Source organism: Panthera onca, chromosome B3 (genome assembly GCF_046562875.1).
Source record: "Panthera onca isolate mPanOnc1 chromosome B3, mPanOnc1 haplotype 2, whole genome shotgun sequence".
NCBI lineage: Eukaryota > Metazoa > Chordata > Mammalia > Carnivora > Felidae > Panthera > Panthera onca.
The window spans coordinates 45400239-45420690 of NC_138344.1; the positions used below are offsets into that span (position 1 = coordinate 45400239).

Consider the following 20452-nt stretch of genomic DNA (forward strand, 5'->3'; position numbering starts at 1 on the left):
GTAACAATTACATGCAAGTAACCTTTTTTTTTTCTAGAAAAATGGCTTTGAGCAGTTTTGTATCAATTTTGTTAATGAAAAATTACAGCAGATTTTTATTGAACTGACATTAAAGGCAGAACAGGTAAGCCGTCGCTCTTGTTTCATCTGATTTCTAACTTGTTTTGTTTAAAAGATATAAATGTCTCTCTTTTCTTAGTAGATTCAACTTTTAGCCTTGTATTAGGAAACGTACTTAATAAAGTCAGACAGAAAAACCATATGCCATTGTGACATTTTAGTCTATGAATTGTAAACACCATCTGCTACAGTTTCTTTCTCCTTTAAGCAAATGATGTTGTGAAATTGGACTTCTTACTGGCTGCTTTTACTACTCTGACTCATTGACCGAGTGGAAAATGGAAACCCAGTTCCAACCCCACTAGTCTATGGCATGGACTGTGTTCCAAAGGAAAAACTTGATTTTCTCAGATCCGCTCGACTCCCAATCTTCCTTAAATACAGACAAAGCTGGTGTTTTTCATTCTAATGTGAAGTAACACGTCTTACTTACAGTTTCTCCTCAAAGTTCCATGCAGGTTCGCTTTTAATCTGGATACAATGTTGTTCTGGATTTCTAGGATAGCTGTAACCAAGTACCGTCAACAGAGTGGCTTAAAACAACAGACATCACTTCTCTCATAGTTCAGAAAGCTTGAGTCTGAAACCAGAGGGTCACTAGGACCAGACTCCTTCCTTGCCTCTTCTAGCTTCTGTGGCTCCTGGTGTCTCTGTCCTATGTCAGCAACTCCAGTCTCTGCCTCTCCCTTCACATGCTCTTTCCCTCTCTGTGTCCCTCTTCGCCCAAATCTCCCTCTCCTTTCTCTTGTAAAGACACCCGTCACTGGAGTAAGGGACCACCCTAACTCCAGAATGATTTCATTTTCAAGATCCTTAGCTAAATATATCGCAAAGATCCTATTTCCAAACCTCGCATTTTGGAGATTTAGGCAGACATGAAATCTCGGGGGACACATGCAACCTGCTGCACATATGAATGGTTGTTTGGGGGGACATTAAGTCATGAAAGTGACCAGTGGTTTCCACATAAACCCCTGCCCTGGTGTTGTAGCCTTCCACCACATCAGAGCGGCTAGAGTAGAACAGCCAGGGGAAGGCGTGGTAGGGCTGAGACCGGATGAAGTAGGCAGAGGCTAGATCATACAGGAATGTTGTAGGGCGTGGTGGAAGCTTCAGATTTTATAGTAAGTATGACGGAAAACCCTGGGGGAGTTTTGAGCAGAGAGTGACCTGGTCTGCTTTGTGTTTTTGAAAAGATTACTTAGGCTCTATAGACTTCTAGAGTGAGAAGAGGGGAAGGCAAACAGGAGTGGAAGTTGAGGGGCGCCTGGGTGACTCAGTTGGTTAAGTGTCCAACTATGATCTCATGGTTTGTGAGTTCGAGCCCCTCATCGGGCTCTGCGCTGACAGCTCAGAGGCTGGATCCTGCTTTGGATTCTGTGTCTCCCTCTGTCTCTGCCCCACCCCTGCTCAGGCTCTGTCTCTCTCTTTCTCTCTCTCTCAAAAATAAACATTGGGGGGAAAAAAGGAGTGAAAGTTTAAAAACCAGTTAAGAGACTGGGAAAGAAATGATGGGGGTGTAGATGATGATGATAGCAGTAGAGGAGGTAGAACAGTGAGAGGTGGTCCAATTCGATATGTATTTTAGAAAGAGTCAATGTCACGTGCTCAAAATAATTAGCAATGAGCTAAGAAGGAAAGAGGAATTAAAGATGATTTCTTGATTTCTACCCTCGTTGCTTGAATAATAGGGCCAATGGTGTGGCTATATACTGAAGACTAGGAGAACAGTTGGTTGGCAATGGTGGGGAAATGCAGAATCAGAACTCCACTGAACAAGTTACATTTGTAAGGCTTGTGACACATCTGAACACAGACTCTAATATAAATGTCATGACCCTGGAACTCGGTGGGGAGGTCTAGACCAGAGAAATAAATTCGGGGGTCATTAGCCTCCAGGTGCTATTTAAAACCGTGGGATTGGTTAAAATCCTCTGGAGAAGCAGGGCTGAGAATAGAGGAAGGGCCGAAAGATGGAGCCCAGGGTCTCCCCATCATATGAAGATCTGGAAAGAAGCTAACAAAGCAAGACTGGTGAAGAAGGAGGGAAACCAGGAGAATGGGGTGGTGCTCATCAAGTTAAGTGAGCAGCAGGCTTAAGTGAGGGACAAGCCCTTGAGTGTCTAAGGACTAATCTGTACTGCTGTTCGTAGGTTAAATTCAAAGAGATAATTTTGTAACTGGACCTATGGGTTAAGCCATATTAAATTGCTATTGTTTGTATATCAAAAATGATAGTGTGGTAATAAATTTCATATGGTTCAAACTAAATATAAAAATTGCTAAGCATAGGGCACCTGCCTGGCTCAGTCAGTAGAGCATGTGACTCTTGATCTCTGGGTCGTGAGGTAGACCCCTGTGTTGGGCATGGAGTTTACTTAAAAAAAAAAAAAAAAAAAAAAAATTACCAAGCAATGAAATGTCCCTTTTCCATCCCTCTTAGAAAAATAAAGAAAATTCCCATTGTATGTTGAAGGGCATTCAAGTTTCTCTTTCATGGTGACCTGTGTGCCTTTGATAGTCATCTGGGTTGACCTCCAACTAGCCTTCACTGGGTAGTAATGTAAATTCTCGCTTTCTGTCCCTCAGGAAGAGTATGTTCAGGAGGGAATAAGATGGACACCCATTGAGTACTTTAATAACAAAATCGTGTGTGACCTCATAGAGAACAAAGTTGTAAGTATCAGTCTGCTGTGTCCCTTCACTGCACACAGGTTTATGTCAAGTAGGTTTCTGTTCTCTGTGTCATTGTTTTAGGATGGGGGAAGTGACAACTCTGATTTGCAGAGAATGTTTACAATTACATCAATTTTGTGTATAGACTTATGTGTAGTAATACCAACATGTATATATGAATAGAATGTCAATTTACAATTGGAAGTTATTACTGACCTCTGAGAGGAGACATTGAGAACTAACGTGGATGGCATAGGGTATGAAGAGACATAAAATTGGCCCTGCCTTCTGACCATTTATACATCTTCACCAAGAGAAAACAACAGAGATGTAGGCAGAGATCTCCACAGTACTGTTTTGTTTTGGTTTGGTTTTTATAAAAGTCCAAAACGGGAAACCGTAAAAACATCCGAAGACAATTCAGTCGTTGAATAAACTATAGCATAGCAGAGCAGCAAAGTATAGCCATTAAAATATTAAGTGTGAAGACTGTGTACAACGTGAAGACTGTTGGGGCGCCTGGGTGGCTCAGTCGGTTAAGTGGCCGACTTCGGCTCAGGTCATGATCTCACGGTCCGCGAGTTCGAGCCCCGTGTCAGGCTCTGTGCTGACAGCTTAGAGCCTGGAGCCCGTTTCAGATTTTGTGTCTCCCTCTCTCTCTGCCCCTCCCCTGTTCATGCTCTGTCTCTCTCTGTCTCAAAAATAAATAAATATTAAAAAAAAAAAAAAAACATGAAGACTGTTTATAAACCAGTGCTGTGTGAAAAAAAAGTCACACATAGAATGTGTACAGTCTGTAACTGCATCAACCATGCCTCTGTGGGTAACAGGCTGAAAGTGAATATTAAGAAATGAATTAAGGTCAAAGGAAAATGTTTTCCTTTTTCTTTGGGGTTTTGAAAATCAACTTAGTACAAACAGGAGTCAGCAGATAGTGATCTGTGTATGACTCTGAATAGAACTTTGGGAAGTTAAGCAATTTTTTTTTTTTTTTTTTACATGGACTTTCCTCCATCATTAGATCTAAGTGGCAACTCCCATTTGGGATTATTAATGGCATTTTTGCTCAGAGGGAAACACTGATTTTCAAGATGGCATCTTGAGTCTAGGGAACTATTTCCTTGCTCAAGAGAAGACCCCATAAGCCACGGAACTGGGGCTTTAAACAGTCACTGAATTGGGACTTTGTCTTCTTGGTACCACCAGAACCCTCCTGGGATCATGAGCATCCTGGACGACGTGTGTGCCACGATGCACGCAGTGGGGGAGGGGGCGGACCAGACCCTGCTGCAGAAACTTCAGATGCAGATTGGGAATCACGAGCACTTCAACAGCTGGAACCAAGGCTTCATTATTCACCATTATGCTGGGAAGGTATGTCCAGAGAGCAAGGGTCCCATGGGAAAGGAGAAGTTACCCTTTCCAACACCTACCTTAATGTTTTAAGCCTTTGGGTCTGTAATCTGTTTTCTCATGAGCCAACTGATAACAATATCCCTAGAGTTTCACCTGCTTCACTGTATTTTATTCACTCAGCATTCATTCATTCATTCATTCAACAGCATGGGACATATGAAGTATGTGCAAAGGCAGTGCAAAGGATTGTATACACTACTGCATGTTTTTAAATCGTGAATCACCCTGCTGAAGGAATGAATTTTTGTCTTGCCTCTTGCTGCAGTCACAAGCCTGTATCCCTTATCTGTAAATAAGGCTTGCTTTTGATGTTTGTTCTCATAAGACGCATGGTTATCAGGTGCCTGCTGGTTACCAGGCTTTGTCTAGGTGCCGGTGATACAAAGTAAGTTGAGGTCATGATATTTAGAGTCTTCTAGTCCTATGGAAAATCCACTGGTCTCACCTTTCACCCATCTAATTTCTTGTTCACCAGGGTCCCTGAGCATGAGTTTTTGGCTGAATTGATCTAATTGTGACACCATTTGTAGAAAAAAATTGCACTCAGATGACGTGCTCCATTGCAAGGGATTAATAGCAAAAGGAGTTTTATTTTATTCTGTTGTAGTGAAAATTTAGGGAAAGAATTCAGTTTATTACTTAGATACTCCCATGGCTTCACTGAAGAAGGGCTATGTGATCGTGGTAGCTGACGTCCTGGTCATAGATCATCTGAGCCATGTAGGCAGCGGATTACATCCATCAGCATCCACAGACCATCACCACCTAAGTCAGCTAACAAGTTAAACAAAACATGCACAGCCTTAATGTGACAGTTCATGATGAAATCCCAATTGTACATCTGGAAATATTCACACTCTGGTAAGAATAGCCGTGCCAGCTTGGATTTTTTTGTTCAATGAAATACTTACAGGATAAAATTAGATTTCTTTCTGTTCTTGGCCAGGTATCCTATGACATGGATGGCTTTTGTGAAAGGAACCGTGACGTGCTGTTTATGGATCTGATCGAGCTCATGCAGAGCAGTGAGCTGTAAGTGTGTTTTACCTTACCTGACATGAGATGTGGGTTTGATAAAATTTTCAATATTTAAGAAAAAGCTTGTGGCAGTTAGTGGTCAGCACTTTGTTCCTTTCAGCTCTTGGGTCTGAGTAATCATTGGACAATTTGGTTTTTCAAAATAACTTTTCCTCTCCAATCCCATGTACCCCTAACACTTTCTGCCTCCCAATTCCATGTGCTGTGTGCATGCCTTCAGGGCCCCTAGCTTTGTCATTTTCAGTAGTATTATCAGGGAGAGGTGGCTATCCTGGGGTTGGGTTGGGATGGCCATTTCTGACTGTCTAAGGAGGGAACATTCTGGTTCTCTGATACTATGCCCTTAGAATATCATCCCAAGAATTTTCCATGGTCACTCAATTTTTTTAATGGCTAATGGCTTTGCAGGATGTGAGATAACGTGTCCCTGAAGCACTTGGGAAATGGTTCAAGAAACTAGGGACGGGCAGCTCAAAAGGGATTGCCTCAGAGATTTAACTCCAGAGACCCTGTCTAAGCTATAGGGGTAGGAGCAGTAGGGGCCTCCATTTCCCTTACAACCTTCAGGAGCTCCCAGGACCAGCCCTGCTATGTCCTTCCCTCCCCTCTTCCCTGCAAAGTTTCCCAAGACCTTAGTAATGGATATAAAGAATAATTTACATGGTCAGGCCCATATAAGCCAGGCAAGCACAATATTGCGCAGTCTTCCAGCTTTTACAATTTTTAGAGTGACCTCCAAATAATAGCTGCCCTTTTAGTTCTGTTACTTGAACTGTTGTAATATCAAGGTTAACTTCCTTAGTTAAGCCCCAAGTCTGCTCATTTTCTAAGAAAACCAAGCATGCTTTTCACGCTTTGGCCAGAAGTTGTTCTGGCCAGTTAGAAGTTGTTCTCCAGTTAGTTCTTTTCCCCCCACGCCCATACCCTGGCCCTCATCTCCCCATGATCTCTCCATGCTGAAGTTCCCTGAAGCCCCCAACTTTGGAGATTCTGAATTTGTTTTCATTTGAAAACACATAAAATCGATTTGCTCCTGTTAAAAAGTCAGGTAAACCACAAGTTCTGCCTTGTGGGTTTTATGACAGTCAGGTGCAGACATGCTTTCAGATTTTTTTTTTTTAATTATTAAAATTTATGACAACTTTGAGAGCTATTGACACTTCCATGTAAAACTCCTGTCCTATAGACACAGTCTATTGTTTATTAAACACACTGGCTTCAAAAATCTATAATATGTCTGGTCAAGTTAAAAGTAGATTGTTGGGAGACTTCCTAGAAAATTCGAGACAGCCCAAAAGCCATTTTGGAGGAATTGAACTTGGTGTCAGATTGCTGGTTTACATGGATGACTTTATTCGGTCCTTCAGCACATACTGATTGAGCACCTGCTGTGTACCAGGCTGTGTTCTAGACACCAGGGGCAATGAGGTGACATTGTTCCTGCCCTGTGTCCTGGTGAGGCAGGTATTTGAACAAAGGCAGCTCGATTAGACGGACTAATGAAAATATATTCAACTGGCAAAGAATTCATGAGTTCCTATCACTCCACATAAAATTACTCCTACTTAAAATAAGTTTTTCAAGGTTTTTTGCAGGGGCAGGGGGTAGGTGCAGTGTACTAATGGCATTGAGTAGGCAAAGGTCACTGATGCTGCAAAACGTCCTACGGTGCGTAGGGCAGCCTAACCCTCCCCGCCCCAACAAAGAATTATCCAGCCCTGAATCCTGGTATCAATAGCGCCGAGATGGAGAAACCCTTCTTTCAATCAAAGCAGAATCTGTGGGGCACCTGGGTGGCTCAGTTAGTTAAGCGTCTGACTTCGGCTCAGGTCATGATCTTGTGGTGCATGAGTTCAAGGCCCGTGTCGGGCTCTGTGTTGACAGCTCAGAGCCTGGAGCCTGCTTCGGATTCTGTGTCTCTCTCTCTCTCTCTCTCTCTCTCTCTCTCCCCCTGCCCTGCTCATGCTCTGTCGCTCTCGCTTGCAAAAATAAATAAAAATTAAAAAAAAAAAAAAAAAAAGCAGAATCTGCACTGGACCCCAACAATTCGTACACTTTCCTGAGCTCTGGTCTATCTCACTTAACTCAGTAAACCGGTACCAGTCCTCTCTGTGTGTCCTCTTGCCAAGGTGTACCTCTGTTCTAGTGAGCAGGCAAACTCAAAATGCAGAGTTTTTAATTTAATTTTTCAGGCTTAGACACTAAGATGCTTCTATCTTAGAATTCTTTCTCCGTTTCTTCTGTTCACTGCTTATTTCCCAGGTCACACCTTGATGGCTAGTGCTTTGAGTCAGATGGTCTTTCTGGATCCAAGGTTATGTGCTTCCGGACAGCCCTCTTTCCCATCCTCTACAGAAGCAGGCTTTTGTCCCCCCGAGGTACCCACTGATTGCTAACCCCTTCTCTTTCTCCTTTTTCAGACCTTTTATAAAGTCTTTATTTCCGGAAAATCTGCAAGCTGACAAGAAAGGGCGCCCAACTACTGCCGGAAGCAAAATAAAGGTTTGTTCTATTTGGGGAAGTTTATAGATTCCTATAAGAGGCAGGGATTTCGAGGAGTCAGAAACTGCACCCTTGGGCCAGGATGAGGTCAGTGAGATATAACAGAATGGTTACAGAAGATGCGCAGAAGTAATGTTGCTGCTTGAAAAAAAGTGATGGATATTAAGTACCCCATAGCTTCATAGTCAGCAGATGCTAATCAGCTACTTTCTAAGAGGAAGTGGCTTTAAACAGAATCTGGAAGAATACACATTAAACTATCAGAGAAGATTTTATGATTGAGAGCCACATTCTGGATTTTTTTTAATGTTTATTTATTCTTGAGAGAGAGACAGAGCCTGAGCAGGGGAGGGGCAGAGAGACAGGAAGCACAGAATCCGAATCAGGTTCCAGGTTCTGAGCTTTCAGCACAGAGCCCAGAGTAGGGCTCGAACTCACGGGCCGGGCTGCAAGGTCATGACCTGAGCAAAGTCGGACACTTAACTGACTGAGCCACCCAGGCGCCCCCCAAATTCTGTATTTTGATGACCGTTTTCCAGACTGGACCCCAATACTTGCCAATTATGGAACTTCACGTACCTGAAATTCTGCTGGCTATTATGGGGGCAACTTATGCCCTCAATGGATCTTGCAGGCCCCTCCTTCTGCAAATTACAGGCACATCTGACCCCGTGGTGTCTTAACATCAGGAGTTCTTAAGGTGTTTTGGGGGAGCCCCTGTGGAGAATGCACTGTATCATCTGAGCCTTTGTATGATGAAATTCATTGTCCCTAATTACACTCTGAATTTAAAGGTTGTGTCAAACACACTTAATCATGTCATTCTTTGAGAAAGTCACTAAACTATTTTTTTAAATATCGGTTAGCAGCGCCCGGGTGGCTCAGTTGGTTAAGTGTCTGACTTCAGCTCAGGTCATGATCTCGTGGTTTGTGGGTTCGAGCCCCATATCGGGCTCTGTGCTGACAGCTCAAAGCCTGGAGCCTGCTTCAGATTCTGTGTCTCCTCCTCTCTCTGCCCCTCCCATGCTCATGCTCTGTCTCTCCCTGTCTGTCAATAATAAATAAACATTAAAAAAAAATTTTTTTTAAGTATCAGTTAAATACCACCGCAGTTTTATAATCAATAGGATCATCAAATGATGAACAGCAGGGCTCTGGGGGGGTCCATTGCCTGTGTTGAAATCCCAGCTCTGGCTTTTACTAGCTTGTGTTTGCCAGCAAATTACCTAAACTCTCAGTGCATCATTTGCTTTATCTGTAAGATGGGGATCTTTGTACCTATGTCAAGGTGGGGTTGTGATATTAAATTCAGTAATCTATCTAAGGCATTTAGTACACTACCTGAAACATCATAAGCACAAAATGTATCTGATCGGCTACGCTGCTCCTTCAGTGCCCTCCTTATGCCCCGTGCTTATTCATCTCTGCTTCATTCTTAGTGAACTCCTAGATGTGCCTTTTTATGCCTCCTCCCTGGCTCTGTGTATCCAAATCCTGCTCATCCTTCTCACAGTGCCCTCAACAACCCCAGCCTGATGGAAACGATGGTTGTTGTCTGTTCTGGTCGTTGGCTTTCTTCCCTGAGTGATTCTTGTATGGAAGCCTGCCTCCCCAGCCCCTGAGGGCAAGAACACTGCCTGGAATAAAGGAAATGATTTTTAAAACCTCACAGCATAATGAGAAGATTCTAGTCAAGAGAAGACTTCCAGTTTAGAGAAGGATGTCAGGTGCAAGCTGGGTTTTGAACTAAAGGATAGAGTCCTCTCAGACTAGGGACAGTCATGTTCAAAGTACCAGAGACATTTAGTAGCCCTGGACGATCTCTGCATTGAGTTCACTGGAGCAGAGAATGGAAGGCAGAGAGCAGATGCCATTCTTATGAGGCCCCAGCTAGCAATGTCTGTGTGAAGCTTCTGACTCATGCCTTCACTTCAAGGTCCTGGATAAGGATTAGCTCTGGGCTGGAAAATCTAGTCACAAGACTGTCACATTCAGATCCAAGGGGCCCAGATCATCAAGGTTACAATGACTCACTTCCAAGTGGTCTGGATTCTCAGTTGAGCTTATTCCCTAAAAAACAGAGGGTGGAGGTAGGGGCATTTTTCTCCTCCTTGGAGGACTTGGCTTCATATTCTGGTCTCGTTGAATGCTCAAAATTGCCACCTTCTGGGTATACTCAAAGTATTTAGGATTGCAAGGACTGCAAAGATTGCTATTGTCTGGGGAGGTCCATCAAGTCAGCCAGCTTAAGTAAGATGATAACACTGTCCATGTTCTCACCCCAAGTGGTACTCTGCTTTGTGGATTATGTTGTCCATGTCTCTGTCTGATGTTCCTGTCCTACCTCCACGTAGGAGTAAAATTCTCCCTGCTTTGTAATCCCCTCTAAAACACCTCTTAGAACTGCATAGCCATGGCCAATGTCTTACACCTTCCATATCCACAGCATTTTGTAGACATTCAGTATCATCTTCATGATATCCCTAAAGTGCACACATTTAAAGAGATCTATGGGTGCCTGGGTGGCTCAGTCGGTTAAGCGGCCAACTTCAGCTCAGGTCATGATCTCTCAGTCTGTGAGTTCAAGCCCCGTGTTGGGCTCTGTGCTGACAGCTCAGAGCCTGGAGCCTGCTTCGGGTTCTGTGTGTGTGTCTCTCTCTCTCGCTCCTCCCCTGCTTGCTCTCTGTCTCTCGCTCTCTCTCAAAAATAATAAACGTTAAAAAAAAGAGATCTAAAATTCCTTGGAAGCAAAATTAAGTTTATGTTCAAGGTAGTTTTTGTGTTGGGTATTTTATTATTTTCTAATACTTTAAAATGTCAAACCAATCTGTAGGATCTAACTAATGAATATTCATTTGGTGAGAACTCCTGTTCTCTTGTTTATAAGTAATAGTATTCTATATTTAATAGTGCTTTTTGATTTTGAGGCTTCACTAAATTCTGCATTGTTGTGGCTGGAAGGGACCAGTTTTGAAATTAGAGCCAAAGATCAGTGCTGTTGGCAAATGGCACCGAGCTCAGCGCTGGCAAAGTGGACAGGATTGTGGCTTCATCCAAGTGAAAGCGGAGACTCTGAGGAGCGGATACGGCAGGAGATGAAAGCACTGTGCAGGGACTGGACTGCTTGACTTTTAACATTTTCTCCAACCTTTAGGTTAAGATGTTAGAGGTCTTCTAGTTCAGTCCTCTTCGTTGACAGGTGGAGAAACTGAGGCCCAGAGAAACGTAGTGATTTGTCATAAAGCTTGCAAATAGTAGAGGCAAGACCCCACCTCGAGCTTGCTAGTAATCTGTGTTGAGGATAAAAGGAGGAGCCTCACCCTGAGCCTTTTCTCACTGCCCCGTCTGCGTGTTTTGATTTATGCTTCTGTTGGGCAAGTAAGTGCCTTTGGTCGCCTTCTGTCCTAACTCATGGACTGTTCTTGTCCAGAGTCAGGATAAATCTGGTTGCTGCTTCCCAACCAGCTCAGGAGACATCTAAAGTTGACTCCATAACTAAATTCAGGATAATTTTGATGGGTAAGGTGTAGTCCTATTTGCCGAAATGAATTATCCCACAACCTAAAGACTTTATCTACTCTCAGCTCATTCTGTTCATTCCTTCTACATCACACCAAAAGATCTCCTATCTTGCTTAGGAAGGCAGGAGAGCATTGTGGTTAAGGAACAGACTTGGTGGTATGCACATTTGGGTTCAAGCCTCAACTCTGTTATAATTTGTGCCATCTTGAGCAATACTTTCTTTATGGTCTGGTTTTCTTGTCTTAAAAATGGGAAGAATAATAATAATAGTAGCTATCTCTTAGAATCCTGAGGCAGAAATGAGAGGATCCATATGTCTAGCCCCTGGTGCATATTCAGTAAATGTTAACCCCACTACTACTTTGAGCTAGAGAGAACTAAGGCAAGGGGCAGGTAACATAAATCGCACTTGCCCCCATATGTTCTCACGCTAAGGTGAAAAGAAGGTATGTTGTGAAATGCTTAGGACGAAAGGTCTGCCAAGTTATTCTTGGAAATTAAAAAGTTTTAATAAAGTTAAAAAATTAAAATAGAAAAAATAAAAATTACAAGTTTGGAGACTTAAAAGAAAGCTTTGTTAGAAGCAGGCCCTGCCCAGCTGCACCTCATGTGTTGCAAAGATCATCAGGTTTGTTCTGAAATACAATCTCCATCGAAAAGGGAGATACGAGTCAATTTACTTTTTCATTGTAGGGCTTTGCTTTGGTCATACAACCTCTGCAGCTTTGTTCTTCTAAGCATTGCAAAAAAATGCTATATTCGGCACGTCTAAACAGAGCACATAATTCACCAGTGCACATCTTGCTTTGAATATACTCAAGCGTCTTTCTCAAGGGTTTCAGATTTCCCAAACCCATGAAAACAGAAAAGCCCTAATTGAGAGAGAGTTGCCTACTGGAGGCAGATCTCTTCTGCTGACTTTGTAATGGTTTTCTGGCTTTAGAGATCCCTTCTCTCTATTTTCCTTTAGAGGTTTTCTCTCTTCACACTGATTTGCTTAGAAGGAGGGTTTGTGTGGACCCCATCCTGGGCCCCACGAGTGCACAGCTGTGTGGTGTTGGGAATGCTGATGTGGGCCCTGCTCCTGTTTCCTCCAAGTTTGAGATACTCATAATTTTAAACACATCATAAGCAATTCCAGCTTTATTTATGTGACTTTCTCTGCTTGAGCCCAGTTTCCTTTTGGGTACCCAGTGCGTAGGTAGTGAGAGAAGATTTCATATTGGATATTTTGTGAAGGAGTAGGTTATATGGCACACCAATATGGCTCAGATGCTGCAGGTTTATAAAAGGACATGCTGAGGAAGCAGGTGAGCGAAGTGGCATATGGAAAGATGTATAAGGGACACCTGGGTGGCTCAGCCGGTTAAGCGACTGACTCTTGGTTTCTGCTCAGGTCATGATCTCACTGTTCGTGGCTTCAAGCCCCGCGTCAGGCTCCATGGTCACAGCATAAAGCCTGCTTGGGACTCTCTCTCTCCCTATCTCTCTGTCTCTTCCCTGCTCATGCTGTCTCTCTCTCAAAATAAATAAATAAATTTTTTAAAAAAAGAAACAATTTATAAATTCTGAGCTTATCTATCTCTCACTCTTTATTCATTTCCATCATTTTAATAAGATGACTTCACATTGGTACATTGGTTGAATTGCCTGGAAAGAGAGTACAGGGGCCTCTAATGCTTTAATCTTGCAAATAATTTCTCCTCCCCACCCCACTTGAGCACCAAAAAAGGCTAGGAGAACAATGTGTTTGCAAAGGCCCTCTATCAGCTTAATTTGTTAATAACTGGCATGCTTCCTTGTTCCTCATGAAAAGAATTGCATGCGAAGATGTATTGGTTTTGGTTTTTTTGTTTTATTTTATTAACTATACTGAGAAGACCTGATTGTTTTCAAAAATCTAACTTCAAACCCATTTGCGGATGTTAGAATCATCATAAAAGTCAGTAGAGCCTTAAGAGAGTATAGTCGAGCAGAGGGAAGCCTAACGAGCAAGTCCTGAAGATTAATTTCTAGCTATAAATGTCTGCGCTAGAGTTTCACAGATCTCTTTGGAAAGTTGGTCTGCTTGAGAAAAAGTTCTGTGTTTCCACCTGATGTGATTCTTCCTTTCTAGAAACAAGCCAATGACCTCGTGAGCACCCTGATGAAGTGCACACCTCACTACATCCGCTGCATAAAACCGAACGAAACCAAGAAGCCCAGAGACTGGGAGGAAAGCAGGTATGTCAAGATGGCAGACGGGGAAGCTGAGGCCGGCGGGGGTGGGCCCTGGTACATGTTCCCGCTGCTCAAAAGGGCCACCCTACGCCAAGGGCAGAAGCAGTTTAAATTGTTCTCGGGTGTGTTTCATGTCTTTGTGCCTTAACTTTTTCATGAGGAATGAAGCTTCCCTCCCCCCTCCCCTCTTGTCTTCTCCTAAAATGTTAGCTGTGCCATTCAGTCCAGAGTTAGCATTTTACAATGTTGAACTTGGCTAGTCTGGAGACAGATGGAAAGAAAACAAAAAAACCTTAAGACCGCAGAGTCAGGATGGTTTTAAAATTAGTGTGAGGCCCCGTGTAGACATTCTTAGTGCACTCAGCTCCTCATCAGTACCCACAGGATGTGGCCTGGAATGCTCACTCAGGGTTACGAGTGAAGGTCTGAAGAGCTGGTGGAAAGCAATCTGTCATTTTCAGGGGTCTTGGGGGGCATGCTCTAGGTTCAGTACCTGCCTCTGAGGACTGTGTTCGTGAGCAGAGTGACTGCGTCTGGGAGGGAACAAGCCACAGGGAGACACGTGGCGTGTAGCAGGCAGTGAGCCCTCCCCTCTCTGACTCCTGAGGAATCCTGGGTCACCGTTCCTCCCGCAGCTGGAATTTAGGGATGTGGCCTGTGCAGGATGAAATGGGGGTGTTGAGTAGGCAAATGTTAAGGATGACTAGATAATACAATTTTATCCAGCTGGAGGATCCAGATGCATGTTCCTAAGAGGCACCGTCCATGGGCACATGGGGATCAGGGCCCCAGGCAAGGTGTTATGATGACTGGACCAGAGGGAGGAGCCCACAATTGTCACCAGTCTGGTCCCTAGACAGGGGCATACAGAATTACTATCTTTTGTCTTTTCTCTCTTGGCGAAAACTAGATAAACTTAGGTATCAAGTGACTTATCGAGGTTAAACTCCACAATGGCAAGACCAGGAGGGAAAGTCATGGCCGCCAGCCACCTCCCCTGAGAGATATGTGTAGGTCCATTGCTGTCCTGCCAGCAGGATCCTTTCTGAGCATTCAGGCAGCTGAGACTTGATCCATTACAAGAGGGGAAAAAAATGAGTTATGAGGAAAATGCCCAGGCTCCAACAATCAGTGTCTTCTGGTCCTTATTTGTATTTTCCCACTGCATGTGCAGCTTGAGTCTGTTTTCTCACCTTTTGATGCTGCGGGACATAGCAGCCTATCATCTTGTCAGTCTACAATATTCTGAGTCCTCTCGTCAATAGATGCATGTTCCTGGGCACCTGGGTGGCTCAGTCGGTTGAGTGACCGACTCTTGATTTCGGCTCAGGTCACGATCTCACGGTCATGGGATTGAGCCCCACACTGAGCTTCATGCTGAGCATGGAGCCTGCTTAAGACTCTGTCTCTTAGGGTGCCTTGGTGGCTCAGTAGGTTAAGGGTCCAGCTCTTGATTTCGGCTCAGGTCATGATCTCATGGTTCATGGGTTCAAGCCCCACATTGGGCTCTGTGCTGACAGCGTGGAGCCTGCTTGGAATTTACTCTCCCTCTCTCTCTGCCCCTACCCTGCTCATAGTCTCTCTCTCTCTCTCTCTCTCTCTCTCTCTCTCTCAGAATAAATAAATAAGCTTTAAAAAAATTAAAAAAAAAAAAAAGATTCTCTTTGCTCCTCTCCTCTGCTCACACATACTCTCTCTCTCTCTCAAAATAAAATAAAATTGAAAAAAATAGGCGAAACAGGTGCACATTCCTAAAGTGTCAATTCTGTTGAATTGCCAGCAGAGATTCCTCTTAAACACTATCAGGTAGCTATTCCAAGGCTCCAATGAGGGCTCACTCCCCCTAGGTGATGAGTCTGGCCTCGGGTGACTCTTGTATTAGCAAGTCCTACAGTCTTTCTCTACATCAGTTTGACCCTGATCCAGCGTCTCTAATCTGCCCTGGGAATTATTCTCGTGACTTACCCATTTGATGGCTGTGTGGTCGTTCCCGGCAGTTACCAGGTTTCCCTGGGATCTTCTCTTCCACTGCAGTGAGCTCCTCTGAAAGGGTGGACCTGACCATCCCCTTCCCCTTGAAGTACTTAATTTGCCTTCTGCTTTTCTGAAACACATCACTCAGTTTCTCCGTTGAGGCTAAGAGAGCAGCAGCAGCATCACCCCTTCCCCCCTGATGATAGAAAATGTCTTTTCTTGGGTTTTTTTTGTTGTTTTGTTTTGGGTTGTTTTTTTTTTTTTTTTTTTTTTGGTTTTTTTTTTTGTTTGTTTGTTTGCCTTCCTACGCTAGTTCTCAAGATTATGGATGCACCAAAGTATCCCTTAGGGGGCTTGTTAAAACTCAGATAGCTGGGCCCTGCTTCCAGAGATTCAGTGGGTCTGGGTGGGGTCCAAGAATGTGCATTTTTAAGAAGCTCCCAGGTGATGCCAGTGCTGATGGTCTGGACCTCATACTTTGAGAACAGCTGATCTAGGGCAACGGGCTGGACTGGATCTGGAAGAACTGTCTTGTGGTGCTGGCCTGCCACTAAGTAGTTTCAGTAAGACATTTCATCTCCTCAGTCCTCCATTTCTTCCTCATTAAACTAAGAGGGTCCCAGCAGTAGCACTGCTAGGAATTTACCCAAGGGATACAGGAGTACTGATGCATAGGGGCACTTGTACCCCAATGTTTATAGCAGCACTTTCAACAACAGCCAAATTATGGAAAGGGCCTAAATGTCCATCAACTGACGAATGGATAAAGAAGATGTGGTTTATATACACAATGGAGTACTACGTGGCAATGAGAAAGACTGAAATATGGCCCTTTGTAGCAACGTGGATGGAACTGGAGAGTGTGATGCTAAGTGAAATAAACCATACAGAGAAAGACAGAAACCATATGTTTTCACTCTTATGTGGTTCCTGAGAAACTTAACAGAAACCCATGGGGGAGGGGAAGGAGAAAAAAAAAAAAAGGTTAGAGTGGGAGAGAGCCAAAGCATAAGAGACTCTTAAAAGCTGAGAACAAACTGAGGGTTGATTGGGGGTGGGAAGGAGGGGAGGGGGGGGTGACAGGCATTGAGGAGGGCACCTTTTGGGATGAGCACTGGGTGTTATATGGAAACCAATTTGACAATAAATTTCATATACTGAATAAATAAATAAATAAATAAATAAAATAAATAAAAATAATAAATAAATAAACTAAGAGGGTCCATTCGGAACGGGATCTCCTTCAGTCCCACCGAATGAACTCTCCCAGACCTGGCCCCACTTCTGTCAGCCTGCCTCTGCCTGTCTCCACATCACTCCCACACTCCCCCCTCATGCGTTCACACAAGTACACACTGCATCACATCTTGCACGTGTATGCACACACACTAGAAGGGTGATGACATAGGCTACCTCAGAAATAGATTACAGGAGTCTTGGAAGCAGAGGTGAGGCTGAGGGGAGCTTTAGCCCACCCTTCCCCCTACTCCGTATCCCATCCAGCTTCCCTTCCCCAGCCCTTTCCAATAAACATTATCTTAAATGAAAACATCTTGCTCCCCCTACAAATACAGCCCCTCCCAGCCCACTCTCCCTTACCCCGTGGAGATTTCTCTGCTCAAAGTCCCTCTAACGTAGAAATTTTGCAGTAGCTATTGGTTGAAAGTTCACGTCCCTGAAGCTTCTTTCTCATAAAATCCAAACTGAGTCATAGAAATATCAGAAAATGGAGAAGTTGAGACTAGCAATACATTTATTCAGTAAATCCTCGTAGAATCCCCCACAGTGATGTTTTCGTTTTTTTTTTTTTTTTAATTTTTCTTAATCCCGTCATTTATTTGTATTGAAGTAAGGAACTTCAGAACATACATCCGTGTAAACAGGTGTCAAGAAGCCTAAGGTATGTGTTGGTCCGGTGTTGATTCGTATTTCCAGTAGGATTGCTTCCTGAGCTGAGTCCCCGTGCCCCCGATCCTGTTTCAGGTTTATTGTGTGACAGATGGTTTCGCTTCTGAGTGTGGAGAGTCAAGGGCCAGGAAAGGCAGTGTGCTTCGTTGGCAGGATTACACGGTCAATTGAAGTTCTCGGTGGACAGGGTTACTCATTCCACAAGTTTATGGGGTGTGGTTTATTTTTCTTTTCCTGTTGAAAATGTGTTTTTATTTGGCTCCAGCAAAGTTGCCTGCCCTGGGTTCGGAATGGCTGCTACAGCAGGGCTCTCAGGCCTTGACCTACTTGCGTTAATGGCCAAGGAAAGTTGTGAAGAACTTACCCCAAGGGGCGGAATGGCATGACCCAGGGAAATGGCACGACTGGGCATTGGCAGCCTGGCTGGTGTTCACTGAGGAGGTCACAGCGCTGCAGGGACACGAAAAAAATCACCTTGGGTCCTTTGATTACAGAAATCAGTACAGAATTTGCTAACCAGATTGTCCTGTTGGAGAAAATTCCCATAAGGAAATTTCCTGGTGATGGAAGTTACAGTGAATGAAACCAGTTTTTTAACATGAGGCTTATTTTTTCAGTTGTGGAAACTGAACATTTCTACTTGAATCAATGGGTGATACATTCCCTTGCCCCAAAAGCTTGGGAGGAAGCCAACATCTATGAAAAACACTTAAAATGAGCACGTACCTCTAACTGACACCCTCATGTGTATTGTTCTTAATAGAGAAAAGGCTAATGGTGAGTTTTGGATTCGGAGGATATGGGAAAAGAACATTCATTATTTCTACTCCCTTAGTTAACCAGATATGTGTCACAAATCAAATGTGGGTATTGAATATTACTTCTTTCTATAAAGGTTGTTTAATTTTTTTTTAACTTTATTTATTTGGGGGCAGGAGGGGCACAGAGAGAGAGAGAGGGAGAGAGAGAGAGAGAGAGAGAGAGAGAGAGAGAGAGAGAGAGAGAGAGAATCCCAAGCAGGCTCCACGCTGGCAGCATAGAGCTGACATGAGGCTCGAACCCACGATCTGTGAGATGATGACCTGCTCTGAAACCAAGAGTTGGACTCTTAACCCACTGAGCCACCCAGGTGCCCCTATAAAGGTTGTTTTAAAAAGTATTAATCTTGGGGTGCCAGCGTGGGTCATTTGGTTAAGCGTTTGACTTTGGCTCAGGTCATGATCTCATGGTTGGTGGGTTTGAGCCTCTGCATCGGGCTCTGTGCTGACAGCTCAGAGCCTGGAGTCTGCTTCAGATTCTGTGTCTCCCTCTCTTTCTGCCCCTCCACCGCTTGGGCTCTGTCTCTTTGTGTCTCTCAAAAATAAACATTAAAAAAAATTTTTAAAAAAAAGTAATTATCTTGAAGGAGTTGACATTTCTGGATTCCGGTTCAAGTAGGAACACTGGGACTTGAGGCTTTTCTCATACATCCCTCGCAGGGCAGTCAAGACTATCCCCACCTCCAGCTTAGTTTTCCACCTGCTCCTCACCCACCCATGCCACAGACTTTCCCATCATTGTGCCTTCGCTTCCACTGTGCCCCCTGCCTTTCCCTCCTCTGCACCTGGTGAGTTCAACTCATCCTTCCAGACCCAGGGACACGTCACCTTCTGAGACTCTCCTCACTATGAAAAATCCACCTCTTTGTCTAGTCTGCTGTCCTGGTTTACTTATTTCACCTGTGTGTATATTAGAATAATAGCAGCTTTATGTCACACATGCCAGGAGCCAGCTAGTGCTGTACGTGGAATATACCCAACTAGGAAGAAAGAACTCACATCAGCATCCTCACTTAATAGGAGTGGAGAGTGAGGCATAGAGAGGTGAGGTAGTGGCAGAGCCAGGGGCATACCAGGAACCCAGCTCCGGAAGCCGGCTGTGAACCACTGTGCTGCCTGCAAGGTCTTCTGCAGGAACCATGGCAATGGCCTTTTCCTGTTCGCTAGCACCTTGCAGTGTACCGTGCAGACTGACACACGACAGTATCCGCCAGCGTGCATCCTGGTTGGAAATGTGGCTTTCGTGAGAGCCCTGCTGGAGAGACAGCTGTCGGGCACCTACATGAAGTGGTAGGGAGGCTGCTGCTAATTGTCTTCCCAGGGCAGCAGTTCACCAGGGGCTGTTCTCCGGGAGCAGGAGCCATCATTAGTGCAGATGACCCCAAATGTGCTCAGTGGGGAGAACGGGAGCTGCCTCCCTGCCACACCACAATGCTGACACCGTGTCCTCAACAGAGAGAGGACGCGTCCTTTTTATTCCTTGTTTCCCTCAAATATCATGTTTCCGAGTGTCTGTATTCAACCAGCCCACATAACATCTGCATCGAAGGCCCCGTTTACCTCCGCGAGGGGCGATCAGAAGCTAGTGTCCAGGATCTGCCACTTGGCTTCCGGGACACCGTGCTTCTCAGGAACGCGCGAGTTTTCACAGTTGACAGGTCTGTGTACCACCCCAGACCTCCCAGGCTACTAAATTAGAATCCCCAAGGTGTGGGGTATGGGGCGTTTTCTCTGATAAGAAAATCCCATGTGGGAACATTAATCTAGTAGTGCCTGCATCCATTGTCCAAAACATGCTGACAGTTATTTACTGTCATAAAAGCCAACTAAAACTGTAATTTCAATTGTTATTATTAGAACGTTTTTAATTTGGGCATTTCAAATTCATCATTTTGCATACCCTTTCTTACACTGTATCTGAAAAGCTTTAGAAGTATAATCTCACTAGGTGTAGAGTTACTATTAAATTAAGGTTGAAAACAAAAATAGCTCTACCGTCATTTAATTACAAAGTTAAAAGTTGTATCCTTGAGAGGCACCTGGGTGGCTCAGGTGGTTGAGTGTCCGACTCTTGATTGTGGCTGAGGTCATGATCCTGTGGTTGTGAGATGAAACCCCGTGTTGGGCTCTATGCTGAGTATGGAGCCTGCTTGACTTTTTCCTCTCTCCCTCTCCGACCCTCCCTCCCCCTCAAAAAAAGGGGAGAAACAAATAAATAAATAAATAAGAACCTCACCTTTAAAAAAAAAAAAGTTCTT

The 20452-nt window shown here is 44.1% G+C and overlaps 1 protein-coding gene across 1 annotated transcript in view; it reads left to right on the plus strand.

Annotated features, from left to right (window-relative positions):
* Positions 1-20452, plus strand: part of MYO1E (myosin IE) — a 213188-nt gene that overhangs the window by 135965 nt on the left and 56771 nt on the right. Inside the window, exons 12-17 of the mRNA XM_060621053.3 lie at positions 38-124; positions 2710-2796; positions 4003-4170; positions 5159-5244; positions 7671-7752; positions 13391-13497. Of these exons, the coding sequence (XP_060477036.1) occupies positions 38-124; positions 2710-2796; positions 4003-4170; positions 5159-5244; positions 7671-7752; positions 13391-13497 (617 nt within the window). The remainder of the gene's footprint in view (positions 1-37; positions 125-2709; positions 2797-4002; positions 4171-5158; positions 5245-7670; positions 7753-13390; positions 13498-20452) is intronic.